We start from the raw sequence: 19,101 nt of genomic DNA, 5'->3' as shown, positions 1-19,101 counted from the left end.
TTGGCCCGGATTGGCTAGTTCTATCGGAGACCCATTCTTCCATTTAAAAAATGGGTCAAAATCGATTTGTTTCCAATTTTACGTTTTCTGGCACGAGACCGGACTGGTTCATTTGTGTATATATATTTTTTAATTAAATTTTAATATTATATATAATATTTTTTATATTATATATCATTTTTATAATATATATACTTATATATGAAATCATGTTATATTATAATATATAATATAAAATTTAAATCTTAAATATCAACATTTGTTTGATCATATGTTTTAAATATAAAATGTGTATATATTACTTATATTTTATGGCTTAATAAATTCTTAACATATTTATTTTGATAAATACATTAGTAATACTAATACTAAAACTGAAAAATCGGACCGAACCGGATTGGAACTAGTAAAACTGGAAGCACCGGTTTAGGAGGGTAATTGGTGCGATATCGATTCTTGAAAATGTAAAACCGATGTATACCGATTTGGTCCCAAAATTTGTCCAAAACTGGACCGGTTACATCCCTACTAATTTATGAAACATTATTTACATCAGCCTACTGTTGGCTGTAGCCGCAGTACACCTAAAGTGTTGAGTAAAAAAAAAAAAAAAAATCATGTATGGTGTGCGAAGAGTGCGGCTGATGTATAGCCAGGCTCCTAATTTATACCTTTCACTTTTTCTCCTTGACTTATTAGAAAAATTAAAAACACAAACATAAAATGGTAGAGGGAATATAGGATTTTAGTCTTCCTCCTTTTAGATTTTTGTGCGTAATTTTATTTTGAATATATATTTTTAAATTTTTTTAATAAGCTACATGGAACGAAAAGATTCCACATCGGTCAACCTTATTTTATTAAATTTCTAATAACCGATACAGATAGTTGATATATGTAGGATCATCATTAGTTTTCGAAACACAGATTTTCAAGGACTCTTAACAATGGAATCTGATTTTCCGAAACCAAAGTGGCATCACAATTATGTTCTTGTTAATCCAATATCATCATCAATTTTAAGTCTTGCAAACTATAAACCAAGGCACCCACAAGCTAGAGTGTATGAGAGAGAGAAAATAAGACACATACATATAAGTGTGTAAATCGGTCCGGTCTGGTAATTTTTGGTCCATTTTTTTCGGACTGGATTGGACCGAACATCGATAAGGACCGGACAGGTAGCTATCGGCCCAATCCAGTCTGATCGGTTCGTTCGGTTCGACCTAATCATTTTATATTTTTTCATTTTTTTTAAATAAATTAATAAAAAAAAATTATTTAAATTACTAAATTGAAGTTAAGTGAATTATTAATATGGATTATGTAGGTAACTCATTAAAAAAATATTTTACTATAATTATATTTATGATGTTGATAATTGTTGCTTACTAACTTAGACTTTACTCTTTAGTAAAGTTGTACAAGAAACCGAAAAAATGATCGGGACCGACTCAGACCGGCCACCGGAGCTCGGAATCGGTGTACAACCGGTCGGATGGTGGTTGAATTTGGTCAAAACTGATGTCCAGTGGTTCAAACCCGGTTTGAGCCTGGACCTGACTGCTAAATCGACCGATACTTTAAATGTTTTTTTTTTAAATTATACATATATGAAATGACATCCTTTCACTTAAATGAGTGAAATAGCGTCGTTTTGAGACTTGATGTTAAAAAAATATAAAGGAAATTAAGCCAAACAGAGCCGTTTCACTCTAGGGTTTAAAGACACGCACACACCCTTCTTCTTCCTTGTTTCTTTTTTCTCCTTTTTGATTTCACTTCACAGTTCACACTCACAGTGCCGCCCCCTTTCTCTCATTCTCTCTCTCTCTCTCTCTCTCTCTCTCTCTGCGCCGCAACCATCTCTCTCTTAGTGTCTTACGGCGCACATAGTCGTCTCCACCTCTGTTGCGACTCGCCATCTCTCTCTCTCTCTCTCTCTCTCTCTCTCTCTCAAATCGCACCTCGCAACTTGCGGCGTCATCTCTCTCAAATCGCAGCCACCTCTGTCGCCACTAAAGACGCCGACGAACCGACCGGAGTTACGTCGAGACTGATGTCGACGGTTTTCTCTCCCTTTACCGACTAGTTTGGGTCGAGATTTACACCATTTTAAGGTGTCGGTGCAGTTTCGGTTTTGGATCAAAACCGCACTGATAGCTTCGGTTTTCACCACTACTCTTTAGTATACATAATTATTAATAATGTCATACATTTTATATATTGTCAATGAATATCAAATAATTTCATTGTATATAAACTATTCATGTTTGCTTGCAACTTAAGCATTTATAAAAAATTACTTAATTATTTTAATTAAGTGTAAATAGTAGAATATTTATGAATGTATGATGTATTAACTATTTGCATACATTAATTATCACATGATTTATGATTTATTATTAATTGATAGCATATATTATTTTATATTTTATATGGTCAATGATAATAAATTTGATTAAAATTACATCATTAATTTATATAATTACTATATAAAAATAATATATTAAATTATTAAAAATATTTTTAAAAAAATATATAGGATTTCAGTCCGGTCCAAAATTTGTAGACCATGAGATTGGACCGAATTTCATCGGTCCATATATTTTGTAGACTAGGTCGCACTAAATGCGGCGTACTTCCCCTTCATAACTCTTCTTGTCTCATTAATGCAGTGTGGTCCTAGCCAGGCATTCCTACCTTCCTGTCATGTTTGGGCGCCGATGTTTAGGGTTAGGGAATGTCTCTGTCTGTCGGCCAGTGGGGTGTCAGACTGTCCCTCCTGCCATATGTTTGTCATTGTTTCCTGTCTAACCATCCCTTCTATTTGGGCCTCTTGAGTATGCTCGGCCCAGCCTATACCTCATATCTGGGATCGAGCCTGGGCCCTTCTTATGGTCTGGCCCAGGGACCCCTGTTCCTTCTCTTGGTCTGGCCTAGGGGATAACACCCCCTCACAAAAACTACTTTTGTTTTACATATAAAACAAAAGGTGTTAATAGTAGTGTGTGATAATTTTGTGTGAAATATAATTTAAATTGATGAGATATGGAATGGTAGAGTTTACTTTAGTGAAACTTATGAATTTTGGCTCATGCATGCTGGTTATATCGATGAAATTAATATTGTATAAAATAAATGTACTTTCTGATCTTCTCTGTTCGTAACCAAATAGCCATTTGGTTCTTTCTATGCGTTTTTTAAATGTAAGTTTTATTTTTATGTGTTTTAGTAGTCCAATTTTCAATGAGGTTTAAAAAATAAATAATGAGATGGATAATTCACCCTTCGATTGGTCCAATTAATTTGTCATATTCTTTGTCTGATACTGCATACATGAATATTTGACCTCTTATTGGTTATCTCAGCATCATCAGTCATATATAGATATTAGGGGTTTGCAACCAGATCCGGATTCGGATATCCGGCCATAACCGGAGCCAGATTCTAAAAACCGGACGGTTATCTGTCTGGATTAATTCGGAAATAATCCAAAAGGATAACCAGATTTTTTTTCCCTTTTTTGACTATTAATCCAAATATCCAGATTATAACCGGATTTAATTCGAATTTAGATAGCCGGATTTATCAATACTTTTTTTAAAAAAAATTGTTTAAACTTTAAAAAATATTTTTATAGCGCTTTTTTTTTTTTTTAAAAAAAAGGGACTAGTTATTGCCCTTAGTCTAAGGAAGATATTAAGTTTTTCCTTCCATATTTGTACAGATTCATCTTCGTAAGGTAGTATTTCAATGCAATGAACGTAGAATCTAGACCTAGATATTCTATATCAATTTGGGTTTGCATCATTCTCACTAGGTTTGAGAGAATTTGTAACACCCCGCTTCCCAAGTTTAAGAATAAAATCACTTTTAGAAATTTCCCGAGAGCTGGAGTGCTACTACTTAACCTTGACTTAAAAATATTTTCTTTTATTCTAAAAGAATTGCCAGGCACAAAGATTCTATAAATAAAATATTGTTTCATTAAAATATTGAAATCATTAAAAAAAGTGCGCGGAAGCATTTATCAAAATTTTTCAAAGTCCGTGCCATAAAAATTCATAACTTAAAATCTCTGTACATAGTCTTGGCCACTATCACGCCTTCCTGGACTAAGTCTCGTCCTGTAGCTCTACCCTCATAAATATTTTGACCAAGAGTTGTTTAAAAACATAAAACAACTAAAATGAGTCGATGGCTCTGTAAGAAATTAATCACAACGTAAATATAATTAACATAAGATTTTATTAAAATATTTCATGCTGAGAACTAAAAATCATAAGCATTCATACGTATACTTATGTCGTGCATGACTTGTCTTAAATTATCTGACTTATTATATTTATTTTACTGGCTCACACACTTAACCATGCATGCAAGGTTGTACACCAGCCCCACATCCCGTGGCTATGAGGGGAGCTGCTAATAGTATTCTAGTATACTATGATGGACCACGCTTACATTCATGGCTTGACATCCACTCATAAATCGCATTGGTAGCATGTATCTGAATGTCTATCTAATTTAACTGTTTTGACATTATCTTACACTTGATCTTATTAAAACTTACACGTCTTATGCAATGTGAGATCTATGAGATGCATAATACATACATAACTATAATATGCAGAATAAAATATGATGAATGACGTGCTTGCAAATATTATGACATGCGTGGTACATAAACGCTAGCTTCCGTAGAATTGGCTTAAATAATAATATATATAACTAGCTAATGTATGATAATCCTAATTTATGATCAAACTACTTACCTCGCAGGGTTAACCCAATTTTTTTAGCATGGAATCGATCATGTGACCTGGAAGGCGAGAGAAAATGTGATGGATGTTAAGAGAGCAATTAGGTAGTTGGCTATAATTGCCGTGGTGAACGTGGGACATGCAAAGTGTTGAACTTGGTATCTTGGGTTCAGCCGCTGTACTTACAGAGATTTATGGTTTTTTTCATATAACACACGGAATAGAGATATTTATAGAGAGACTTGGGAGAGGGTGCTAAGGAGTTCGAGTTCGAGTTGGACTGGGTCACGATCATTCAAGAAGAGAGTTTGAATTTAAAAACATGATCTAGTAGTTCATTCAATGTAGGATTGGTAGTAACTGAAACCGCGTAGTAGATTTCAATCAGTGATGATTTTAAATTAAATTAAATTTATAATGGCCTATCTTTAAATTCTAAAACGAATCTAACTCGTTCAATAAATAATAAATGAGATTTAACTTAGTTATTGAGCATAATTAAAGCTCTTAATCAACCCCAATAAATGAGATAGTGTGCCTGATGAGATTTCTCCCTAATGTTGATAACTACTCTTCTTTTGTAGCTCCAAGGTGAAAGTCAAAATCTGATGGGTGCCAGATTCGTATTGGTGTTTTAAAGCCAAAATCTATGTTTCTATAGTTTTAAATTGGGACTCCGTTGATTTCTTTAAAGAATTTAATGGATCCTGTACCTTCAACCATTGTTGTAATTGAAGGATTGATGTCTCCGGATATCAATTTATAATAGTCAAATTAGGAAAAGAAAAGACAAGTGTCACTTCAAGTGTGAGGGGCCTCCAAAGAAAGAAATAGAGTTTTGGATTAAAATCATCAGTAGCTATTGCTCCTTTATAAAGGGTATCTGAAACAAACTCTATGAAATAACACTTTAAAAATAAAGTCTCCTAGAAGAGTTCCTCCACGTTAGCAAGATACTACTTGCCTATTGCTCCGATCACCACCATTCCTCCCATCAACGGTCCGCAACCAATCTTAATCAAAATTACATCTCTAACTCAAAGCCTAGGTCAGACACCAGACTTGATCTATAACAGATCACTCTCCCATCCACTACTTTCAATTGTAGCTCTGTCGGGCAAGTTGTATTCATGTCGGGCAACTCGAGGTCTAGCATTCATCGGTCATGTACGTCTTCTGTGGCCATCGAAATTGGCATTGTTGAAAAAAATTGTGCGGATACAGTAATCTAAAAAATAAATGCAACTTTGAGGGGTGTAGAACACTATCTTTAAGGTGATAATTGCCCCCACTCGAAAGAGTTTGCTACCGGGTTACAAGTAATTCACCTCCAGGATACAACAAACTCACCAACTGCAGATAGCAATTCTGAAGTTTTTCTTTCAAAGTCTCTCTACAAAATTGCGTAAATGACTGAAGATATGGGAGAATAGAATGAATAAATTCGTGGGTCTTATCCCCTATTTATAGAGAATGAAGTGACACCATGTGAAAGATCACAACTCTTAACTTGTGACTTTTCAACTAGCAGTTACTGGTTTAAATGTTATGATGTTTCACTTAAAGACTAAAGGGTATGTGCCTAGCCTAGTGGTCAACAAGTGCCTCCCTTGAGAAGGGAGTTCATTGGTTCGAGTCCCTAGAAGTGTCTTTTCAATTACATTGATTTTTGAAACATTGCACCCTATCAAAGTGCTTATTCGGCCCATGTGCAAACACCCAAGTGTTGTGACTCTTTGGCCCACGTGCAAGGCTTGGCCTGTCTAAGCATTGTGTCTGTCCAAGTCCAACACTTCACAAAATTATAAATCAAATTGCACTTGTGGAGTTTTGAACTCCTACCCTTTCATTTGAAACAACACACCATTACCACTGAGCTAATGCATCTCTTTGAGATAATGATTCACGTAAATAAATAATAACCTATATTCAATAAACTCACATATTTAATATCACAATCTATAATAAATATAAAAATCCCCCACTTAGATTGCGATATTAAATTTTCAGTCAAATACTGATATCCTCATGCATACAAAAATGTATCTCTCGACTTAAACCTTCAATTAGTGTAAGTATTTCAAATTCTTAACAAAGTCAATGGTGGCCTAGGCTTAAACCAAGACTCTATATGCTAAGAACGGAAATACCACACACACTATTCTATCCAATTTTAGCAAGATAACTTACCAATTATTTGCACTAATCCACGTGCTCCATCCTGGCATTCATGAACATTTACAATACCATCACTAATTAATTGTTTGACATATTCATGTCTCAAACTAATATGTCTAGATTTTCTATTATAGACCTTACTATAAGCCCTAGACATAGTAGCTTCACTATCACAGTACAAAGAAATGGCTGACATTGGTTGTGGCCATAACTTTATGTCAAATAACAAATTCCTCAGCCATTCTGCCTCTTTGCCAGCTGCCGCCAAGGTTACAAATTCAGATTCCATTATAGAATGTGAAATACATGTCTGTTTCTTAGAAGCCAATGAAACAGCTCCACTACCAAGGCTGAAAACCCAACCAGATGTAGCCTTATTATCATCACAATTGGTATAATACAGTCCTAACGAATTAGTTCTTTTAAGGTATCCAAGGACTCTACCAATTGCTTTCCAATGCTCCGTACTAGGATTATCCGTATATCTAAAAAGTTTACATACTGTAAAGAAAATATCTGGCCTAGTGCAATGCATTGCATACATTAAACTGCCAATTGCACCAGCATATTCTAACTGAGCAACCGCTCTCCCAGCATTCTCAGTTAATTTAAATGAAGAGTCGTATGGGGTATTTGCTTATTTAATTCCTAAGTGTTTAAATTTAAGAAGTATTTTCTCAACATAATGAGATTGACATAAAGCATAACCCCTACTATGTTTCTTTACTTTGACACCCAAAATAGTGTTAACTTCATTAATATACTTCATTTTGAACTTTGAAGATAAATATTTCTTAGTTTCAGATATTCCTTCCATATTTGTTCCAAATATAAGCAAGTCATCCACATAAAAACATATTATAACACCATAACAATTCGTGAATTTAGAATAAATACACTTATCGGCATTATTATGCCTAAATCCATGAGATAAAATTACCGAATCAAATTTCTCATGCCATTGTTTTGGTGCTTGCTTTAATCTATACAATGACTTAATTAATTTGCAAACTTTCTTTTCTTGCCCATGCACAACAAATCCCTCAGGTTGTTCCATGTACACCTCTTCATCCAATTCACCATTTAGGAAAACAGTTTTAACATCCATTTGATGTACATATAAGTTATATATTGAAGCCAGTGCCATAAGCACTCTAATGGCTGTAAATCTAGCCACTGGGGCATACGTATCAAAATAGTCTGTGCCCTCTTTTTGTTTAAAACCTTTGGCTACTAATCTGGCCTTAAAAGTTTGAAGAGACCCATTTGTATTGTATTTTCTCATAAATACCCATTTACAATCAATAAGTTCTAATCCAGGAGGTAAGTCTACTAAAACCCAAGTATTGTTTGACAATATTGAGTTCATTTCATCATTTATCGTCTCTTTCCAAAATGCAACATCTCTAGAAGTCATAGCTTATTTAAATATTTTTGGATCTTCTTCTATATTTAATAGAATGTGTATTTTATTTAAAACATCATCTCTATTTCCTTCTAAAAGGAAAACAATAGCCTGAGATGACACAAAATCTGGATCCAAACTTTTCTCTTTTCTAACTCTTTGACTTGTCCTTGGTTCAGTCAATGTGTTAGGAATTATACAATTCCTTTTCCTTCTCAAGTTAGATTCTAGAGTTTGAGTAGGATCTAATATTGCTTTAGAGTCATTATAGAATTTATCTTTAATAAATTCTACGTCCTTTGATTCTACTACAACGTTAGAATCTAAATCCAAAAGTCTATATGCTTTTGAATTCTCAGCATATCCTACAAAAACACTATTGATTGCTCTTGGACCTAATTTTGTTTTTTTTGGATCCGAAACTCTATAAAAGGCTAAACAGCCCCATACCTTTAGGTATTCCAGATTTGGTTTCGTACCTTTCCACAATTCATATGGTGAAATTTTAAATTTCATATAAGGTATTCTATTATGCAAATAACATGCCCTGAGCAACGCTTCTCCCCACAAATTAAAAACAATTTATTCACCAAAACTTGCAATTCATGGACTTGATCCATCAAAGAAGTATTATCATTCATTGTAAATTCAAAATATTTCATAATAAGGAATTTATCCGTACCTTGCTTTTCGGTTCTATATTTTAATTTCAATGCATCCCCAATCTCTTTTGGTGACTTGATTGATGTAAACAAGTCATAGAGACGATCAAAAAGTGTATTTAGAATGTGTCCTCTGCATACCACTTCATCTTCTTTGCGCTTCTTGCGTTCCGCCTTGATTTGATTATTATCGTCAGGTTTGGGTTCTAGAAGTACTAGCAAGTTCAAATCCAAAACATATATATGCAATTTTCAATGTAGTAAGAATGAACATCAACTTGTCTTTCCTGCGATTAAAATTCGTTCCATCAAACCTATCTAGTTTGACAAAGTCTTAATGCATCATCTTAAAAGTCGTCATATCAGATTCTGATCCCATTGCAATTATCACCTTAAAATTGTTGAAGAAAATTGTGTGGATACAGTAATTTAAAAAATAAATGCGATTTTGAGGCGTGTAGAACAGTAGAACACTATCTTTAAGATGATAATTGCCCTCACTCGAAAGAGTTTGCTACCGGGTTACAAGCAATTCACCTCCAGGATACATCAAAATCACCAACTGTAGATAACAATTCTGAAGTTTTTCCTTCAGAGTATCTCTACAAAATTGCGTAAGTGACTGAAGATATGAGAGAATAGAATGAATAAATTCGTGGGTCTCATCCCCTATTTTTAGAGAATGAAGTGACACCATGTGAAAGATCACAACTCTTAACTTGTGACTTTTCAACTGGCAGTTACTGGTTTAAAGGTTATGATGTTTCACTTAAAGAAAAAAGGGTATCTGCCTAGCCTAGTGGTTAACAGGTGCCTCCCTTGAGAAGGGAGGGCATTGGTTCGAGTATTAAGAAGTGTCTTTTCAATTAAATTAATTTTTGAAACATTGCACCCTATCAAAGTACTTATTCGGCCCATGTGCAAACGCCCAAATGTTGTGACTCTTTGGCCCACGTGCAAGGCTTGACCGGCCTAAGCATTGTGTCTGTCCAAGTCCAACACTTTACAAAATTATAAATCAAATTGCACTTGTGGAGTTTTAAACTCCTACCCTTTCATTAGAAACAACACACAATTACCACTGAACCAATGCATCTCTTTGAGATAATGATTCACGTAAATAAATAATAACCCATATTCAATAAACTCACATATTTAATATCACAATCTATAATAAATATAACAATTGGCAAGTTGAAGCCGTCTACAAGAATGGCATCGTAAAATTCTATCACACCATTCTCTGCTAACTATATATGTTGATTTTCACCAAAGACGCGGGCGTGGTGGATGCTTTGCATGCTAACTCAAACTCTGTTGTTGATAGACGTTGATCAGTTTTCTTTGTGAAAGTTATTCTAGCGGATTGAGCAGTGCTACCCTCATGCAGCATATCCAACACAGAAAGCCAACATATCCATGAGTCTGGAAAAATAAATGCTTAACGACAAAATAAAAGCAATATTTTGGTTCAAGCTAAAACGGTCAAAGAGGAATAAGAAGGCCAAGACAAGGCACGGGTTTGAACGCATCTGGCTTATCGATCTATACGTATAATGATCATGCTTGCATACGTGCATGCGTACGTATGTGTATGTATATACTATACACCTTGTTGTTTATAATTATAAAATATAAATTGTAGATGCAATTTCATTTCATATTCCTTCAATTTATAACAAATATTGTTTTAATGGAACTTGATAATTGGTCATGTTAAAGTTTTTAATTTAAATAAAATAAGGAATCCCACTGTATATTTTTGTTTATGTATTTTTCATTATGTAAAAGAGTGATTCATTAATTTAAGAAACTTAGGAGATGATATGCACGCAAACGTTTAAAGGTTTAAAAAAGACACTTTAATATTTTAAAAAATGAATCACTCTTGGGTTTTATAAAAGAATTATATACGAATGCATATAGATATATAAATTCGGCCTGGAGGTGTATTTTTGGATATATATGAATGCATACTCTTTTTTATATTTAGAAGGCAAAATTTATAGACTTAAAGCAAATGTAGAAACTGTGTTTTTTCAAACTTATAAGAAAAACTCAAGAATTTTAGATAGGGTTAGAATAAAGTTTTCATATTTTTTAAAGATTTTAAGAATTTTTGAAATTTTTTGAGATCAGGTTTTTATTTTATTTTTTCTTTTCAAATTCTGGTGGCGAGCTCAAAGCCCATTAGGCAGCCACATCTTTTCAAGACTGGATTAATTGGGTTAAGCTTGCGAACCCAAATCTTTTAAGCCCAGATATAGAAAAATGCTCAAATCTTTCATAATTTCATGCAAGCCATGCAAGCCAGTGTTGCACCAAGTCATGTCGTATGTTGAACCCTTCGAATGTAAGAATGACACAAACGGCCTCGTGTTATGGGTTAATTTTGATCGATGCAAACAGAGAGATTTTGTACTCGCATGAATGAATATATGGTTGCATGTGAAGATGGAGTACGTAGCTGCATACAGATCAAAAGCTCTAGAAATTTATATAATTTTTCCATTTATTTATGAATTTTCTATATGTAGTAATTCGTTTTTATTTGTTATACAGTCCATTATTATTGTAAGTATTAAGCTCAGAACGCATGCAATATGCATGCATGCATAATTCTTGATCTCATCTCATGATCAAGTACTTCAGGGGCAGAAAGTGATAACGTAATTAGGTGCACCGGAGCAAGTGAAGGTACTGTTCACATCATCATAAGCGTAGCTATAAGCTTGAGGGCACTTGTTCTCGAAGATCATGGAATAGTTCGTGGGAGGACATGTTTGTGGAGTATTGAAATCGCCAGTGCAGCAATATTGTGGCTGATTGAATGCTGTACATGCGCTCTTGCATGCGACTACGCTCCCATCTGCGGCTTTCAGTTGCAGCTCTGCTGGGCAAACTGCGTTCACATTGGCCGGGCAACTCGAGGTCTTGCACTCACCGCTCCCACCTTCTGTGCTCACTGAAACAGGCAGGTTGAAGCCGTCGACAAGGCTGACATCGTAAAAGTCTTGCCCACCATTCTCTACTATGTTTATTTCTACCAAAGACGCCGGCGGGACAGCACCATTGCCATTGCATGCAACCTGGCCGGAGGCACAATCCGCAGTAGCACAAGAGAACCTTCCCGAGGCGTCTGTGGAGCAACCAGTTCGTGCCCAAAACCGACCTTTCCAAGGAGCTTGGGCATCCAATGATGTGGATGCTTTGGATGCTAACTCAAATCCGGTTGTTGATAGTTGAGGTTTCTGATCAGCGGTTAGGGTTCCCGGCCAGATGGTATTGGGACAGTTGTTTGTGAAAGTTATTCTAGCGGATTGAGCACCTGCAATATTTATATATATGCAACATCAAACAAAATAATTCATTGTCACCATTCATATATGTCAAAAATGAAAGCCAACATATGTATCCTTCTCAGCAAATGAATTCGATTGTGAATCACACATGCATGCTTATCACCATCATACATGTGCATATATGACATAGTACTTATGTAAACCACAATTTTGGTAAGCATGTCATTTTATGATAGGATAAGTGTACCACATGCGTGTTCTCCGACAGCAACTAATACTTATGCATAAGCCTAGGAGAACCATACGAGAGAGAGATTGTTGATCAATAGAAAAAAAAAAAATTAAAATGTGATCCATATATATATATATATAATCCATTTTCCAATAGTTAAAGCGTTGAAATAATTTAACATGAGACATACCAGAGAGAAAAAAGAAGGACAAGGCAAGGCAGGAGATCATGAGTGAAAGGGTCTTCATGATTGATGGATAGATGGGCGAAGTAATTAATTTGATGATCTCAATGTATATAATATGCAGATCAGCTGGGCTGGTGTGGTAGTACTACTGCTACGTACGTTGGTGCTATATATATACACATATATAGGGAGGTTAGCTCATACACGGAAGGTCAGTTTTCTTCACGTTTAGGCACCACTAGACGGAATAGTATAAGGTCGGGACTATCGGACAAGACATTCGTCCCTAACAAATTCATGTTTTTCAACGTTTTCAGTGTTATGGTTCGCCACGTCTAATTACTTTCAATGTATACTAAATTTTGTAAAGATCATGATCACTTTATTGGTCTATATATCTTCCCCTAGCTGTCAAATTCCAACAAGAACATGATTCGATCGTCCTTACAAATTGTTTGTCAATGTTTTAGTTTTATGGTTAACCGTGTCGTATTACTTGAGTCCCTAGATGCATGTACGTTTCGCCCTTGAAAAATACAGGCCCCGACAATTTATTATTCGACCTGTAATATTTCGTGACAGCTTTATACTGCGGAAAATTTAATTAGCTTGGAGTTTTTGGAGACAAGTCAAACTTTTAATTTATTGCATGGGTTTACACCTTCTTGGTCTTGTGATCTATGGAATGGACAAAATTCATCGTCTAACTTATTTATTGCATGATTGCATGAATTTTCTTCAATCCAATAATTATGGCAGCAACAGGACCTAGCTAGTCCATATATCGTTAGTACCTAATATTAAGGCCCTCGCCTCAAATTAAATTCTTCCTTCTAAATTGGTCAAGAGCCCATATGTACTTACTCAATATTAATTAAGGTGGCTTGTGTGACGCCCCCAAACCTCCGCTTAAGATGAAACGGATTAGACTTAGAGCGTCGGGATATGTAACATATGGTTACATACCCCTGTTCATGACATTTAATAAAAATTAATAATATTTAAGCCGTCGCCTCAAATTAAATTCTTCCTTCTAAATTGGTCGAGAGCCCATATGTACTTGCTCTATATTAATTATGGTGGCCTGTGTGACGCCCTCAAACCCCCGCTTGGGATAGAACAGAGATTTGGAGTGTGTCGAGACATGCAACACATGATTACATACCCACATTCATGACAGTTAATATACAATGCAACCTAGTATGCAACTAGCAGTATGTAAAAACACAACCCTTGATTCTCAAGGTTTTGCCCCATTTTAAAACATCTCCAAGAACTCCAAAAGTTCAAAAATTTCTTCCAATATGTTCATAACACACTCGAACTAACATGCTTTGAATCATCAAACAAACATCACAAAATCACAAGATCTAACACCAAACTTTCAGCTTCAACACTTATACTCAAAACCGATTGTCTTAAGGTTTGGGTTTTGATCAAATCCTTTGATCCTAAACATACCATGACAAAAATCACAAACCAACATCCCATGATTTAAAATTATGTCCTAGAGTAGATCCAAGCATTAAACTCAAGATCATCACATTGCCAAAATTAAACCAAAACATAGATCTATCCAAAAACCTCAAATTTGTGACTTAATCGAATCTCTTCACGCACAAAAAAACATATCTTTAAAACCAACACCAAAGATATTCAAACTAACATCCTAACATGTAGATCAAAGAATTAGGATCATCATATAAAAATATCAAAGCCATTGAAGCATGATTTCTCATCAAAAGATTCAAGTTTACACAAAACAGAAATTGTTTTACTCCTTCTAGTTCATAGATCTAAGTAAAACTTTCATCAAAAACTTATAACATGCAACAAATCCCCATCAACATTTCATATAAGCATGTTAACTATACTCCATAAAAAAATAAGACCAAGAGCTTGCCAATAACTTGGTCAAAATCATCAAAATATTATACACTGTCCAGTTTACCACTCAGGATGACCTTTCTAAACTTATAACAACTTTTAACCAATTAAATGACCATGAAAATTAACACAAAATCTTCAAAAAGGGTAAAAACTCTTGTGATGGTAACTTCATGAGAAAATACTTACAAAAGCTTCAAAAAGGGGGTGCAAAGTGACTCAAGAAAACCGTCCGAGAGAACCTTTAGGTTTCTCTCCAAGAAAAGTGTTGGAAATGGATGAAATGAAAGGAAATGGACTTGGATGCCTTCTTACGAAATTGAAGGGTGATGAGAGGGCTGTGAATGACAATTTAGTGATGGTTGTATTAGCCAAAACAAGGGGAAGAATCGTAGGCAATGGTGAATGGCTTTTAGCCAAGGAAGCTTCCTTGTGAAGGGTGGTGGTGAGGTGGCCATGGCCTTCACATCAAGTACAATTTGGGGCAACCTTGGGCCTCAATTTGGGGTTTAAAGAGGGTTTGGCTTGCTATCAAACCCAAATCAAATTTTTAATAGTCTAATCAAATTTCCAACGTTTAAAGGATTGAATAATGATGTCATAACATAAATTTGAGTGGCTAATAGTATGTGAAAGTGATTTAATGAAGTAATTAAATACTAAGCTAGAAACTGAATCCATTTACGGTTTGGAAGCAAATTTGGGTTTTGGGGAAACTATTTAGGGTTTCGGTTTCAACTAAGTTTTTGAGGTTTTAATTGGATTCTAACTGTTTAGTGTTTCTATAGGGTTGAAACCCTATTTGATTTGGCACAAATTGGATGGTTAGATGGAATAGCATTTTGTTTAGATGGCATGATCCTAATGCTTGATTTCCTTCACATTTCCATCTCATGGTTCCTCTTGATACCAAATGTCTAATACTATTCACCTAGTGTACCTAAGATCTTTCCAAGTGTCCAAATAAAACTTCTCTAACCTAATTTAGACATTCCACACTGTGATTTTGAAAACACTGCACTTGATGCTACTATAAAGGTTATTATTCACTCTGAAAAAGTGAAAATAAATTTTGTACTGCAAAATCTTAAATATACATACAAACCTTAGGGTGCAAATAATTTATCAAAATTTGACTCTAAAGTACTTCGAAATAATCAAAACGCATATTCGAATAAGAGTGTTTCGTCTGGAAATCGAAAGTGGTTTTATTGAGCCATAAAAATCCTAAATATTCAAAATAAACCAATGACATAGACCGTATCTCATTCCAACACTCCTAGGTATCTCAAATAAATAAAATTGTTCTTCTGGCACCATAATAAGTGGCAACACTGACTATGCTAATATACTAAAACCTATGTAATTGGGTCGATTCATAAAAACTTTCAGATTTTCACGGGATTTCTAAAGTCTAAAGAAATTCGTCCATTGAATTTCTGGCAGGGTGTTACGAAAGCTCCCCAAACTGTAACGGCCCGCTAGAAATTCAATGGTGGAATTTCTATAGACTTTAGGAACCTCGCGAATCGACCAATCACATAGGTTCTAGTTTGTCAGGAAAGTCAGTGTTGCCACTTACTATGGTGCCAGAAGTGCAATTTATTTATTTGAGATAGTTAGAAGTATCAAAATGCTATATGGTCTGTGTCATTAGCCTCAGTTGATTATTTAAGATTTTATGACATAATAATTTCATTTTTAGTTTTGGACGAAACGCTTGATTGAACACACGTTTTATTTATTTCGAGGCACTTCGGGGTTAAATTTTGATAAATGGATTGCACAGTTAGTTTAGTATGTATAGTTTTCAATATAAAGTTTATTTTTCACTTTCCCAGAGTGAATAGTAACCTCAATAGTAGCCCTAATGCAGTGTTTTCAGAATCACATTGTGGAATGTCCAAATTAGGTTAGAGAAATTTTATTTGGACACTTGGCAAGATCTTAGCCACACTTGGTGAATAGTATTGGACACTTGGCACCAAGAGGAACCATGAGGTGGATTGTGAAGGAAATCATGGTGTGAGATCATGCCACCTAAGCCAAACCCTTTTCCATCCAACTATCCAAATTGAGTCAAACCAAAGAAGGTTTCAACCCTAGTGAAACCCTAAATGGTTGGAATCTATTTGAAACCCCAAAATCTTGGTTGAAACCGAAACCCTAAATGGTTTTCCCAAACCTTAAAGTTGGCCTCCAGACCCTAGTTTTTGATCTGATTTCTAGTATTGTGTTTAATCATTTAATTAAATCACTTTCACATGTTATTAATTCCTCAAATTCATATTATATTGATGGGTTTGGAGATGCTAAAAACTTGCAGCCTGATTCAACACTTCTCAAGTTAAGGAGAAACCCCTGTCTGCCTGCTTCGTACATGGCCTACAAATTAAAGAGATCATGGCCTTGAGCGAATAGAAAGGAGACCCTCATTTCTTTATTTATAGCTTTTGGGTGCTGTTCATGACCTGAATTAATTCTTTTATTAACTTTTATCAATGAATTTGAAGCACTACTAATATATATATATATATATATATATATATGTAATTTATGCTTGGCTAAGATTAGATGCGTATGCTGTTAGGAATAAATGTAATCTTAATTGGACTCTAGGACTGCAGTGATCCGATAAGGATAAGTATTTGAATTGTAGATCTTATCAAATCTTGTTTGTATTATATGATAAAAATCAACAAGAGTCCTATGTGTGCTTCGAGTCTAAGAGATAAAGATGCAAACTTTATTGAAGAAACTGAAGCTGATTTGAAACTTGATGCAATCCATAAGAAGTAATCTAGTCCGAGATGTTCGTAAATAGTTAGCAACGTATCTGACTGAGATTCTGGATCTGTCAGCAGAGTCTTTTTCCAAATCCATCACAACATTGCTTATTTATAGAGGAGTCGGCTGAGGGTTTTAAATGACACTTGAACTGCACATATTCACAAGTATTTGAGAACTTGAAGATCTGGGTAGAACTTCAAGAGATCATGCAAGAGAAAATTCTTAAGAGAAAGATTTTTTGAAAAGACTCAATCCAGTGGATTGAGTGAGAGCATACTTAATGGGAGAGTTGCCGTGTTCAAAGTTCAACAACTGGAGATTCCAGAAGGAAAGACAAAGGTTGGAGAGTATCATAGGTTTTGACTACCTACTATGGTAAAAGACAAGCGGGTCGCATGTCTTGGGTAAACGTGTCTAGTTACAAAGGTTTTGTAAACGTTTTACTTGTAATACTCTCAATCGATAAAATTGGTTTTCCTGGATTTGGTTGCCCTGTAGGGTTTTTACCTTTGAGGAGTTCTTCAAAGGGTTTCCCTTCGTAACCAAATTATTGTGTTAATGCTCTTAATATTTTAAATTGGATGATGTAATTTAGACCAATAAACACATCACTTAATATATATTATTGTGGGGTTTATGTTATTTAAAATAATATACAGACAGTATTAACTACTTACTGAATGATTCACATTACGTGTCTATCTCTCCAAATAAGAAAAATCTAATTCATTCATGTTTTTCAATTGAAAATGAATCGTAACGTAATAGACATGAATTCGATACATACGGATCATTGCCCGACAGGTATGAATTGGAAGATAATGTTGGATCAAAGACATAAGTTCCAAGGAAAGAAACTCATTGTCTTTCAGATGCGTGATAGCCTGGCAAAGGAGTTAGGGGATGGATTCAAACCCAAGGTACATACACAATTATAATCATCATCAACAACTTTTTTTTTTCTTTGAATTATGTAGTACACTCCATTAAACTTTTCCTCTTTTTCTTTTACAGAATTTGACGACTATGACTTTCTATGATTGTGAATTCTTAAAAAAGATTCCGGATCTTTCAAGCATCTCAAATTTGAAGGAATTGACCATCCAATGTTGTACGAGATTAGTTGACGTGCATGATTCGATTGGAACTTTGGAAAATCTTTCTAGGTTGGATTTTGAAGGATGCTCTAAACTCCAAATCCTTCAAAGATGCCTCAAGTCGAGAGCTTTACGCCGGCTTCTTCTTGGTGGTTGCTCAAGCCTTCGTTATCTTCCTAAAATCGAGTGTAAAATGGAATCTTTAATTCTATTGAGTTTACATGGCACCGTAATAGAAGAACTACCTTTATCCATTGAGAACCTAGTTGGACTCCGGTACTTACGTCTATCAGGCTGCAAAAACCTCCTGCATCTCCCAAATATTGCTTCCATTCTCTTGCAACATTTAAAGGAGCTCAACATTGCTGGTTGTCCAAATCTTGTAAAGAAGATGGGGAATGATGGGCTATCCCTTCTGGCTATTGAGTTTGCAAAAATGGAAGAGGAGATATCATTAGGTGAAGAACGACTCCATGAATTGGCGCCTCCAACGAATTCAAGCAATGGGAGCACTGCATTACAATTATTGAATCTTCAAAGTTGTTTCCAATCAGAAACAAATTTCTTTCCAACATCTAGTTTATGTACCATGTTT

At 34.9% G+C, this 19,101-nt stretch overlaps 1 protein-coding gene and 1 long non-coding RNA gene across 4 annotated transcripts in view; one reads left to right on the top strand and one right to left on the bottom strand.

Annotated features, from left to right (window-relative positions):
* Window positions 1–249: 249 nt before the first annotated feature.
* LOC121242000 lies at window positions 250–19,078 on the top strand. Its single transcript, XR_005935870.1, has 3 exons — window positions 250–261; window positions 3,831–3,837; window positions 18,862–19,078. It is a non-coding gene; the product is annotated as an uncharacterized LOC121242000 (long non-coding RNA).
* The window catches only part of LOC121241996 (thaumatin-like protein 1b), a 99,140-nt gene continuing 91,544 nt past the window's right edge, over window positions 11,506–19,101 (bottom strand). The window contains exons 1-2 of one of the 3 annotated variants that reach the window (XM_041139880.1): window positions 12,736–12,871; window positions 11,547–12,339 (exon numbers count right to left, since the gene is read on the bottom strand). In XM_041139880.1, coding sequence (XP_040995814.1) covers window positions 11,660–12,339; window positions 12,736–12,793 — 738 coding nt within the window. In that variant the 5' untranslated portion in view covers window positions 12,794–12,871 and the 3' untranslated portion in view covers window positions 11,547–11,659. Of the gene's footprint in view, window positions 12,340–12,735; window positions 12,872–19,101 lie in introns of those variants that run through there. The other 2 variants (XM_041139878.1, XM_041139876.1) reach the window with 2 other exon arrangements.

This window comes from Juglans microcarpa x Juglans regia, chromosome 8D (assembly GCF_004785595.1).
Source record: "Juglans microcarpa x Juglans regia isolate MS1-56 chromosome 8D, Jm3101_v1.0, whole genome shotgun sequence".
In the NCBI taxonomy this organism is placed as follows: Eukaryota; Viridiplantae; Streptophyta; class Magnoliopsida; order Fagales; family Juglandaceae; genus Juglans; species Juglans microcarpa x Juglans regia.
This window is presented reverse-complemented; position numbering and strand designations above follow the sequence as displayed.